General features: G+C 40.3%; 1 protein-coding gene across 12 annotated transcripts in view; it reads right to left on the bottom strand.

Moving 5' to 3' along the window:
- The window catches only part of Ankrd36 (ankyrin repeat domain 36), a 119,938-nt gene that overhangs the window by 64,734 nt on the left and 42,279 nt on the right, over positions 1-12,925 (bottom strand). For all 12 annotated transcript variants that reach the window (XR_001780072.1, XM_017314823.2, XM_017314820.1 and 9 more), the window contains 4 exons: positions 10,253-10,359; positions 9,306-9,364; positions 6,373-6,409; positions 4,737-4,806 (listed from right to left, as the gene is read on the bottom strand). Coding sequence is in view for 11 of the 12 variants with exons in the window: in XM_017314823.2 (XP_017170312.1) it covers positions 4,737-4,806; positions 6,373-6,409; positions 9,306-9,364; positions 10,253-10,359 (273 nt within the window). In the remaining variant the exon portion in view is untranslated. The remainder of the gene's footprint in view (positions 1-4,736; positions 4,807-6,372; positions 6,410-9,305; positions 9,365-10,252; positions 10,360-12,925) is intronic.

The raw sequence follows: 12,925 nt of genomic DNA, 5'->3' as shown, positions 1-12,925 counted from the left end.
AATACCTTATGTTAAGGTAACCCCCAAAGCCATAAAATTATTTTCATTGCTACTTCATAACTGTAATTTTGCTACTATTATGAGTTATGATGTAAATATCTGTGATCTCTGGTAGACTTAGGCAACCCCTAGCCCTCTATTGGATGTGTGATTGTTAAAATTCTTCCCATTCTGTGTAGCTTGTTCTTTGAATGATGGTGTCCTTTGCCATACAGAAGCTTTTCAACTTCATGAGGCCCCAGTCATTGTTGACCTTGGTGCATATGTTTTATTGAGAAATTTTGCATTCATGTTCATGAGGAAAACTGTTGTGTAATTTTCTAGGTGTTTGTATGGTTTTGATATTAAGATCATAGTAGCTTCATAAAAAGAATTAGGAACTATTCTTTTAGTTTCCATTTTTCAGAATAATTTGAGGGGTATTGGTGTTAATTCTTCTTTAAAGGTTTGGGAGAATTCTGCAGTGAATCTATCTGTAGGCTTTTTTTGACTAGGAGCTTTTCAATATGAGTTACAGATCTGTTTAAGTTACTTCATCTTGACTTAACTTTTGGACTCAGTAGGCTCATATATTTAAATATTTGGTCCCTAATTTGTGCAATTGTTTTTGTGAAGGATTAGGAGGTATGGCCTTGTTGGAGGGGATGTGTCACTAGGGGTGGCCTTTTGAGGCTTCAGAAGCCTATACAAGACCTAGCCTCTCTCTCTGCCTCCAACTCGTAGATCAGGGTGAGCTCTCGGCTCCTGCTCCAGCCACGCCTGCCTGCCTGCTGCCGTGCTCCCCACTGCGATAAATATAGACTAACCTTATGAAACCATAACCAAGCCCCCAATTAAATGCATTCTTTTATAAGTTGTCTTAGTTATGGTGCTCTTTCACAGTAAAAGAAAAGTAACTAAGGCAATAGGTTCTATATATGAAGAAATTCATCCATTTATTTTATGTTTTTTTCTAGTATGGTGAAAAAATATACATTTTAAAAGCATATCTTTATTGATGCTCTGAATTTCCCCACTGTTATAATGTACCATTTACATCTGGATCTTCTTTCTGGGCCTAATTTTATTAATCTGGTTCCTGTATGTCTTCTTGATTAATTTGGCTAAGGTTCTGTCAATTTTGTTGATTTTCTTAAAGAAGCAATTTTTCTGTTGATTTGTTCTTTGCACTGTTTTTATTTTATTTTATATTTTTCATTGATTTCAGCTCCAACTTTCATTATCTCTTTCCATCTACTTTTTTGGGTGTTATTTCTTCTTACTGTTCTAGAGCTTTCAGGTGTGCCACTAAATTACTAGCATGAGACCTTTACACACACACACACACACACACACATACATATACTTACTGATACGAACTTGACTCTCAGAACTGCCTTCATTGCGTCCCATAAGTTTGGATATGTCATATTTTCATTAAGTTTAAAAAAGTTTAAAATTTCCTTATTTATTTCTGTCTTGACTCATTTTTAGAAGTTAGTCAGTTTCCATGAGTTTGTAAATTTTCTGTTGTTATTGATATCCGGCTTTAATCCATGGTGGTCAGATAGGATGTAGCCTGTTATTTCAATATTCTTGTATCTATTGAGACTTGCTTTGTGTCTGAGTATGTAGTAAATTTTGGAGAAAGTTCCATGAGCTGCAGAGAAGAAGAGATAGTCTTTTGTGTTTGGGTAAAATGTTCTAAAAAGATCTATTAGGTCCATTTGGTTTATGATGTTCATTTAGTTCAGCTAAGCTTTTGTCTGAATGACCTGTCTACTGTGTACTGAAGTCACCAACTATCACCGTGTGAGTGTCAATATGTGATTTTACTTATAATAGTGTTTCTTTTACAAACTTGGGTGGCCATGTGTTTGGAGTATAAATATTTGTAATTGTAATATTCTCTTGAATTTTTCTTTGATGAATATGCAAGTTTCCTTCTTGGAACTAGTCTTGATTTGTCAGATATTAAAATGATGACATCCACTGCTTCTTGGGTCCATTTGCTTGAAAGACCTTTTACTCTCTTTTTACCCTGGGTTGGCGTCCATCCTTGTTGATGAGGTGTGTTTCTTAGATGCAACAGAAAGATGAACCCTGTTTTCTAATTTAATCTGTTAGTCTGTGTCCATTTGGGGGAGCATTGAGACCATTAATATCAAAAGTTATTAATGAACATTATTTACTGATTCCTGGTTTTGTTTGTTTGTTTTGTATGTGAGGTTTTTTTTTCCTTCTTCTTTAATTTACTGGTTTAGAATTAATCATTCCATTTGTTTATTCTGTGCATCTGTGGTCTCTCTGAGTTTGCAAAACATCTATTCAGGCTCTTCTGGCTTTCAAAGTCTCCACTGAGAAGTCAGATTTTAATCTAATGGGCCTGTCTTTATATGAGCCTGTCTTTAAAATGCCTGTCCGTATGGTACTGGCTTCTGGAGGAGGCATATTGTCTTTCTTTACTGTTCGTGATGTGGATTTGTTCTGGGATCTAGGCATTTGGAGAGTTATGGTATTTGAGGTGTTTCTTGGTATAGATGTCTGGTCTCAATTTTGTTGGTTGGATGTTTGGGCCATTGGTTGCTGTTGCTCACCCTGGATCCTAGGCAAGCGTGATGGATCTCCCGTAGAGAGTGTTGCTCTGTGTTGGTGGGTGATATAAAGGCATGGAGATGAGTAAGGAGGAGATGCTGAGAGGGGCAGCAAGGAGGAGTTAGGGGGACCCTGGGTCTATACCAAGAGATGGTGTCCCTAGGGAATGGAGATAGGAGAAGAGGAGGGAACTCTGCTACAGCAGGTCTATGAGTAAGTCTGGAGAGAAGAGAATGAAAGAGTTAGGGGAGGCTAGGTCTTCCCATTTATACATTTTAAAATACCAGTATGATTTTAGAAATGTAAAACCTTACTTTCAAATCATCCTGATTTTCCTAATTCTAGATCAGTAAACAAAGAGTTCTTATTTCCCAGCTTTTTCATTTCATAGCATAGCATATTAAATGTTATCAAAAAGTGAATAAAATCATAAATCTACCACTATTCAAATATCAGATTTATAAGCCCTCAAATACTTTTCAGATACTGTTCAAATTTTGGAAATTTGGACTCAGTTCTGACATGCACTAATCAGTTACATGCTAAGTCATGACATTCACAACTGCTAAATCTTTACATATGGATTATTTTGGGATGTTAGGAGGAATATAATCCTGATAGTTCCTGAGTTTCAAAGTTGAAAATGTTCTGTTAATATCTGACTGTCAGTATTAGGGGTGATTGGATAACCATGTGGTAGAGAACTAATTGCATACACTTGGATCTAGGCTCAAATAGTACAATTAAAAAGGGGAAAGCAATAAAAATTAATGTCAGTCAGACTTTCTGAGAGTGATTGGACAGGATGCTTGAAAATGCTGACTGGTGTTTTCCAGAGGGAGTATTGTCGATTCTGTTGCTCATCTTGCTTTTCATTCTTTGCTGAGAAGTACTGACTCTTAGAGCATACCACAACTGTTCAGTTGCTCATTGGGCAGGGCCACATGTGTTGCTATAACATGGTAACATTATTATGAGAAGACAAATTCAAACTGCACACACAAATACACAGCATCTATGTTTTCGAAGATGTCACAGATGAAGAGTTTCCTCCAGTGCTGAGAGCGTGGCTCAGGAGCTGGACTTCCTACCACAGGTATGACACTCAGTTTGATAACCAGCACCCTTATGGTGGGATGCATGAATACAGCTGACACCTTCATTACTATGCTGCAAATAATACTTATATTCTTTATGATACAATTAATTTTCTAAAAGCACCCTAGTAAGGGCTGGAGAGATGGCTCACCAGATAAGAGCACTGATTGTGGTCTTCTAGAGGCACTCCTGTGGATGGTCTCCCAGCACCCACACCAGGCAGTTCACACAATCCACTCACAACTGCTCAACTCCAGCTCCAAAGGACCCACCTCGCTCACCTCCCTGGGCAAGGGCACGCAGATGTGCACATACACACACAACAATGACAAATATTTGTAAACTCTGTATGCTAATAAAGAAAAAGCTTTGAAGGAATAAAAATTTACATATTTTTGCTAGCTAGTTAGAACCATGAGACACCAGAAAATTTCTTGATTACTATAAGTGACTATATTAAAATTAAAATTTATTTTTATGTATATAAATATTTTACCTGCATACATGCTTGGGCACCATATATATGCCTGATGCCTGTAGAAGTCAGAAAAAGGCACCTTATGCCCTGGAACTGGGGTTACAGGTGGTTGTAAGCCACCATGAGGTGGTAGGAACCAAACCTGAGCCCTCTGCAGAAGCAGAGGGTGCTCTTGACCACTGAGCAAACCCTCCAGCCTGTGACTGGATGTTTTGTAGTCATGAGTTTCATAAAAGTTGTATTGGTATCATGTAAAAAACTACACAAAGGCATATTTGTTCCACAAATCCTCCCCCAAATTTTAATTTTACTTTATCATGAGGAAAGTTTGTTGCATTTAAGTTTCACATCTCTTTGTTTTTCTCTTATCACTTCTTCATTCAAGCCTTGCTGTCCAAGAATATTTAATATCCTTTTGTGAGAGACCCAAGTAGAAACCTACTGACTGATTCTAACTATGTCGGATGTTTTCTTTGATCAGGGCTCAGTAGAAAGGGATAATAGGTAGATTATTGCTGACTTTAAGAACAGATGCTAAAACAATTCATACTAAGAAGAAGATGATCAACTTCTCAAAGAATTTTACCTTTGTATCAAGCTTATATTCATCCTTTCTTGCTGTGGGCTCTGGGTCACTAACATCAGGTTTGGCGAACCTTCAGAACAAAAATGTAAAGATGGGTGAGCTCTGCTCTTTAAAATCCCTCTCACTTTGTCTGGGATTGAGTCAAGCACACTGAAACTGTGCTATGTAGAAAAATCTACTTTTCTATATTGAGGTTCAACAAATTCATTTTACACTGTAAATACTTGATTTTTCTCAAAGAGTACCTAGCAATGTTTTTTGTACTGGTCTTATGAGGGACATCTGTAATTTGGATGTTTATAAAATATAACACTCTTTTAATCCATTTTAAGCTAAACACATATAAAAAACATTTCTCTTTAATAAATGCACAGGTTAAAAACAATCTATTTGTAGTTTTAATAGGAACCTGAGAATGCTATACTAATATTATAGTCAAATAATCATGAGTATATTATTCAATTAAAGTCAAATGTGGTTTCTTTATAAAATGTAAAAGATAGAAATGACATATTTAGAAAATGGGAAGTGTTACTGAGTGCAGATTATATCAAACTTAATAAATATGCCCCCAAACTTCTGTTATCATCATGATCATTTTGATATAGACTCCAAATATTCTAAAGTCATCAGTATTAGCAAAAGCGCATCTGAGTCTCCAGAAACTCCCCTTCCTCTGTCTCTCGTAGAAACTACCCTGGATCAGCTTCTTATTCCATCCTCATCTTTGATGATTTCAAATTCTCGCATACTTCATCTTTAAAGCACTGGTAAATAAACGGCCAGCAAAGGCCCCGGCCTTAGGCCTGAGGAACCTGAGGTTGGATTTCATTCCTGCCGCTTAGTGTGCTGAGGAAGTCCCTAAAGTCCTGGTACTGCGTGGACTCTCAATAGGGTCCACACAAGCAAAGGACAGAAGGTAGGACCCATACAGGAAGACAACAGCAACAACAAGTATGTTCATTGGTGACGAGAACACATTGAAAAATGACACTAAAGGAAGCAGCAGTGGTAGCTCATGGTGAAAATGAATAAAAGTCAGCAGCAGCAGCAGCAACAATTCAGATAGCTCCCGGACATATTTAGATATTGTTGGCTGAACACTGTCTGCATGGAGGCATGGTTTACTTCTAGAAGAATAATTCCTCTACAGAAGTTGCATGATTTTGTTCTGTACCAAACTGGAGGTCTGAGAGCCACAGGCTTGAGACCTACCCTGAAACTTTCACTGGTTAGAACAGGCCTTGGTGATGACTGCGGCTGTAAGATTTTTAAGACCATGATTATAGCACCACCACGCTTGTTGGGCCCACTCTGCACACGAGCTCCCATGGCTGGACTTTGTGAACTGAGGTTATACGAAGCAGTTTCTTGGTTTCATTGCTCATGCAGAAGAGCAGGCAGAGGCACTGAGAAAGTGCACCGTCTGATTCCCTGGCAATTGTGGGACTTGGAGCCCTTCAGTCAGAGGCACCTAGCTGAGGAAAATGCTTTATGACAGACAGCATACATGCTCTGCAAACAAGTTGTGATGACTACAAACCAGCCAGTGTCAAGCACATTATCGGCAGCGAGCCAGAGGACACTAACATATACCAGGTGTCTTTTTTTCTCTACTTAATCTTTAAAATCCTACCTTAGAATTGAATAGGACTCAGTACTTTCAGCTGCTTCTAAAGGTAAAGGAAAAATATATTGTTAATCAGCAATATAAAATAATAGAGAGGAAAGCCTGGAGGGGGTGTTGCATCCCTTTAATCCCAGCACTTGGGAGGCAGAGGCAGGCGGATCTCTGTGAATTCTGAGGCCAGCCTGGTCTACAGAGTTAGTTCCAGGACAGCTAAGGCTACACAGAGAAACCCTGTTTTGAAAAACAGGAATTTGTGTGTGTGTGTGTGTGTGTGTGTGTGTGTGTGTAAAATAAATTAGTATATTAAAATGGTATAATTGATGACTGTTTGGTGTGTGAATCCATTTGGAGCCTTGCATCAAGAGCATTCTAATGACAGACAATCCACTCTTCAAAACCTCATACTTCCACTAGTTTGTCAATTGCAAATCAAAAGAGAAAGACACTCGTCAAAATTTAATACCTAAATGTAAACTACCATGCTCAATAGCCAGACTAACTGAATAGCATCAGACTGGCAGAAAATGATTTTATTAGCACAGTCAGTATGAGAGGCTGTTGGTGTCAAAAACAGGCAGTGTGACTTCGGGGCTAATGGCAGAAGAAGCTGAGCTAAGGGCATGTGCTTATTTTTTTTTTTATTTTAAACTATTTTTCATTTTTGTTTGAAGTATGTAAGTGCTTTGCTCATGTGCAAGTCTGTACGCCATCTGTATGTCTGGTCCTTGTAGAGGCCAGAAGAGAGCACCGGATGCCCTGGAACGTAAGTTACAGGTGATGTTGAACCATCACCTGAATGGGGAGAGTTGAACCCAGGTCCTCTGGAAAAGCAGTCAGAGTCATGACTGAGTCACCTCTCCTCTCTGTGACCTTGTTTTGTCAGGACACAACACCACTGCTGGGAGTTCTCAGTGGAAACTGCTCGGCTTCAGATAAATCCTGCCCAAAGCAGCTTCAGTGAATGGCTGTGGTTCTTTGAAACTTTGCAAAAACATAATGGGTAGAGGAGTAATATGCTGGCTGGTCTTATGCCAACTTGACACACAAACTAGAGTTATCTGAAAGAAGGGGACCTCAAGTGAGGAAATGCCTCCATGAGAGCCAGCTGTAAGGCATTTTCTCAATTAGTGATTGATGGAGGATAGTCAAGCCCATTGGGGGGTGGTTCAATCCCTGGAATGGTGGTCCTGGGTTCTGTAAGAAAGTAAGCTGAGCAAGCCATGGGGAGCAAGCCAGTAAGCAGCATCCCTCTGTGGCCCCTGCATCAGCTCCTTCCCCCTGGTGCCTGCCATGTGTGAGTTCCTGTCCTGACTTCCTTCAATGATGCACACAGATGTGGAAGGGTAAGTTGAATAAACCCTTTCCTCCCCAACTTGCCTATTGGACATGGTGTTTCATTGCAGCAGTTGAGAGACTAATAACTAAAACAAGGAGCAAGGATCCAGCAGAAGGAAAGAGACATCAATTACTAGGAAAAGCTAATGACAACTCTCAGTTCTAGCTATGTTCTCTATCTTACGTGTGATGTAGTTAGCTCACTTCTCCCATGGACCTATCTCATGGGAAGACCATTTTGTGATGATTTACCCACTCCTCACCATCTTTATAGCAGAGAGAAGCTTGAAATACACCACTGAGGAAGAGAAAGTTGCTATCTGTTATCACAACTACAGAAATAAAATTATCACATCCAAGCTTCAGAATGGGCCAGAAGAGGGCTCTCTCTACATGAAGAAAACTTTCTTTAAATCATCTAAAGCACAAAAAATAAGTATTGGAACTCTCAAGTATTTCCCAGGACAATACTATACTCATAGAAAAGTAAGGTAATAGATGTAGCAGAGTGCTTTACACACACACACACAGACACACACACACAGACACACACACACACAGACAGACACACACACACACACACACACACACACACACATACCGACACACACACACACACACACACACATACAGACACAAACACACACGCAGACACCCCATAGGCTCACGTGTTTGAATACTTGTTCCCTGGTTGGTGGAACTGTATGGGAAGGATTAGGAGGTGTGGCCTTGGAGGAGGTGTGTCACTGGGGCAGGATTTGAGGTTTCAAAAGCCCATGCCATTCCTAGTTAGTTCTTTCTGCCTCACTCTTGTGAATAAAGGTGCAAGCTCTCCACTCAGGTTCAGTGCCATGCCTCCCCTCCTGCTCCCATGTTCTTCGCTATCGATGGTTAGAGACTCTAACTCTCTGAAACTGTAAACGCCAAATATTTTTTTTTCCTTCTATAAGTTGCCTTGGTCATGTTGTTTCTTCACATCAATAAAAAAGTAACTAAGACATAAGTGTTAGGTCCAAGGCCCATCAGTAGGAAATAAACAAATATGTTAAAATATAAAGATTTCTGAAAGAAACTTTGCTATCAGAACTTACACCCATAAATATTAATAAAAGAAACTATAGGAGACAGAGATGTATTTTGGTGAGAGAGCACGAATCCAGAATCTGGGGAGCTCTAGGTTCAATCCCAAGACCACAAAAGGAAAATGGTCTTTCTCAAGTCACACTGTTTCAGAAAACAAGATTTACTTAATGATGAACTCATTAAACAACTCAGATTCTAGGCAAATAAGTAATTAAAAAAAAGAATCATTTTATATGTTCACTTTGTAAACACCATTTTCATGATTTAATTTACTTAATTCTTTTCTTTTTTTGTTTTTGTTTTTTCAAGACAAGGTTTCTCTGTGTAGCCCTGGCTGTCCTGGAACTCACTCTGTAGACCAGGCTGGCCTCGAACTCAGAAATCCGCCTGCCTCTGCCTCCCAAGTGCTGGGATTAAAGGCATGTGCCACCACTGCCCGACAATTTACTTAATTCTTGCTTTTTTAAAAAAAGAAAAGAAAAGAAAGGAGTATCTACAATAACTCCTATTCCAGGTCTTACCTAGATTGCTGTCTTGGCAAATTTCAAGTCCCTTTTCTTCAAATTCTAAAACACCTTCTCTTTTTCCACAAATGAGAAAAATGAGAAGCATTAAGTACTGTTTTAGTAGAAGTATAAAAACATTTAACAAAGACTTTAAATTCTTTAAAGAATGTTTCAATAAAAACAAGAGAAGTTGCCACCTATAATCCAAATGTGCAAGTTCTCCAAGTTTTTATGGCATTTGCAATTAAACAAACACATAAAGACAAGGTTAAAACAAGATTAAAAGTGATAGGCCACTAATCGATATCTCAAGATCATACATCTAGCAAGTGTGGAATCTAAGAACTAAATGCACTCTTGTGTGAAGCTCAAATCTGCTGTGTTCTTGTTGCCATCCACTTATTACCTATGTTCACTGAAAAATGATTAATGCAAATAAAGACAGTTTACCCCAACTTCCTGTGCTCACTACACATAAAATCTAAGGCACTATAAACAATGTAAAAAGATTCTAGCAATCACAGTCAATGATCACTCAGAGATGCCATCAGGTGACTGCTCCTGCCATCTGAAGCATGGTCACCCAAATAAGAGAGTGATTTCCAATTCCCACTGTGTTTAACAATATACTTTCATAAGACGTGGGCATCAGAACGCAGTGATGAAAAGGAAAATAAGACATGAACTCAATGTTGAGTAAACATTCATGAGCCTGTGTTTTACACGAGTCCTGAGACCAGGTCGTGAGTTAGGAGAATATCAATTCTCTTCTACACAACTCTTTGTGGCTGCACTGAATAGTTCGTGTATGAATTACTCATGCTTTGTTCTGATAATTATATCTCATGAACTAGAAATGAAGCGTGCCCCTGTCTACTTAGTTCTTCAGCTCCCAGGGCTGAGTGCATCACTCCAGAGTGCCAGAGAGGCTGTTACACAGAGAAAGGAGGGAACATGGGCACCTCTCCAGCTTGACATCTGTCTGGAACTTGGCAGCTTCAGTTACTGGAAATTCTTTCATTTGTGGCTTTTTTTCCTCTAGAGGGGCTAAAAGTGACACCAATTCATCCTGTACAAACAAGACAGTAACTCAGTAACTCACAGCATATTAACATAATTAAACATCTCCTAAAATGCTCTGTGGATGTGATGGTGTAAGGCAGACAAGACATAAATGGTGTCTCTTTCCTCCATGGGGCCTTCACATGTGCTGTCCCTCCCCTGTGAAATGCTGTCAGGGCCATTACACCAGCCACCCTCAAAACTCAGTTAATGAAGGACAGTCAGAATGGGAAAAAATGGGTTGTATCTAAAACACAGAGAGTATCACAAGTCACCAAGGGAAAAACAAAGATTGATGGAGAAGCTGAACACTGTTCCCTGAGAGGGGCGGGGGAGGGGAGGAAAAAGACACGAACCAGCCCTCACTAGCTCAAGCCCAGTGGAGGACGTGGGTGAAGCAGCAACTCTGCCATGGACAGGTTGGTTAGTGATGGGGAGTAATCTTATGTGTTGTCGTGACATGAAACATGGAAAAGCAAGACAACACGGCTCCTTCAGCCCCAATCATAGCTCTTTAGACTGAAATCAAAGATTCTCAGAAGGGTAGACTATCAGAAGCAGATTGTAACAGTTTTCCAACAAGATGATCGGTGACCTGAAGAAGAGTGAACCAAGCAGGTGAGTTTTCTTCAGGACCGGGAGGCACTGGCCAGGAGCACAGAAGAAGCAGCTAGTAAGATAGTAGAGAAAATCGAGAAAATCAGAAGCATGGATGAAGGAGTCAACAACATGGAAGTACAACTCGGCAAGGAAATTGAGGCTTTGGGTTTTGGGGTTTTTTGTTTTTTTGTTTTTTTCATCAGAAAACACTTAGGCTTAATAAACACTTCCAGCAAATTATCAGGATACAAAATCAGCAGGAAAAAAATCAGGAGCAATTCCCACATGCCGACAGCAAATCAGCCAAGAAGGAAGTAAAAAACCCTTTCTCAACAGCTTAAAAGACAAAAGTACCAAAAGGTAAACCCCACAAAGGAGGTTAAGACTTCTATAAGGAAAAGAAAACACAGAAGAAAGGACTTAAAGAAGACGATAGACCATGGAAAGACCTGCCATGATCATCATTGGCAGAGTTAACATTGTGCAAACTGATATTTCACCAAAAGTGATCTGCAGATTCAATACAAAAGCGATTTACAGATTCAATACAAAAGCGATCTACAGATTCAATACAAAAGCGATCTACAGATTCAATACAATCCACGTCAAAATCCCAATGACATTCATCAGTACTGGAATAAACTGCTAAAATCCAGATGGTTCCCAACAAACAAAGCAATCCTAGGAAGAGAGGCATCACAATGACTAATCTCCATTTCTATTACGATATATCAACAAAACCAGCATTATACTGGCAGAGTGACAGACAGGCATGAGGGACTGGAGAGACACCGAGACAGTTAGGAGCACTTGCTGTCCTTGTAGGGGTCCCCACAGGCACATGGTTGCTCACGACCATCTACAATCCCAGTTTCCTGTAATCCAATGTCCTTTTCTGGACTCTGAGGGACACCACATACATGTGGTACCCCTACATGCATGTAGAATGCCATATACATAAAATAAAACATTAAAACAAAGACAGACATGTGAAACACTGGAGTAGAACACAGATGCACATATAAACCCAGGCACATAAGGCCACTTATTTTTTATGTAATTGTCAAAAACATCCACTGGAGAAAAAAATTAGCCTCTAACCAATGGTGCTTTTTGAGTACTGGGCCCCCACAGTTAGAAACAGGAACAAAGATCCACACATCTCACTCTGCACAGTCATCCATTCAAAACAGACCAAAGACCTTAATGAAAACTGTAAAATGTTGGAGGAAAACACTTCAAAGCCATGTAAGAATTAGTATGGGTTTTCTTTCCACAAAGGACTTTAGTTCAGGATGGGAACTAAAAAGGGTAGGGGAAGGAGGGAGGAGGGAGGAGGGAGGAGGGAGGAGGGAGCATAGCCCACGTCTGGCCAGAGTTCCTTCTTTGCTCTGGGCAGGCAGATGCGGGAGGGCTGCCAGACGCTTTTTTTTTTTTTCCGGCCCTGGGTGGGCATCTAAGCCACTGACCCCACTCGACAGGGGGTGGGGGTGGATAAGGGGCAGCCCCCGACTGGAGCCCCAGGGTGACACCCTGTAGTCCCCGGGTTATGGGAGAGAGGGCTGAGGGAGAGAAGTTCCCACACAGGCAAGAGGAAGCGCAGCGGGCCTTGATGAACAGAGACAGTCTAGGTTTTAGAGCTTTATTGTAGAAAGGCAGGGAGAAAGAGAGAAGGTAAGAGAGAGAAAGAGAGAGAGATTGGCCATGGCTAAGAGGAGAGAAGGGGGAGGGAGGGAGAGGAGAGAGAGAGAGAGAGAGAGAGAGAGAGAGAGAGAGAGAGAGAGAGAGAGAGAAGAAAGGCTAGAGAGTAAGAGAGAGAGGTGGGGCTAAGCAGCCCCTCTTACTGTTGCTGTGCTGTTATCTTTACTGTTGCTAGGTAACTGGGGAGGAGTTTAGACTGAAGGTCAGAAGCTTGGGACATTGTCTATGTGACTACTAGCCATGCTTCTCTGGTGGGGGCTGTGGGGGTGGTA

This window comes from Mus musculus, chromosome 11 (assembly GCF_000001635.26).
Source record: "Mus musculus strain C57BL/6J chromosome 11, GRCm38.p6 C57BL/6J".
Taxonomy (NCBI): domain Eukaryota; kingdom Metazoa; phylum Chordata; class Mammalia; order Rodentia; family Muridae; genus Mus; species Mus musculus.
This window is presented reverse-complemented; position numbering and strand designations above follow the sequence as displayed.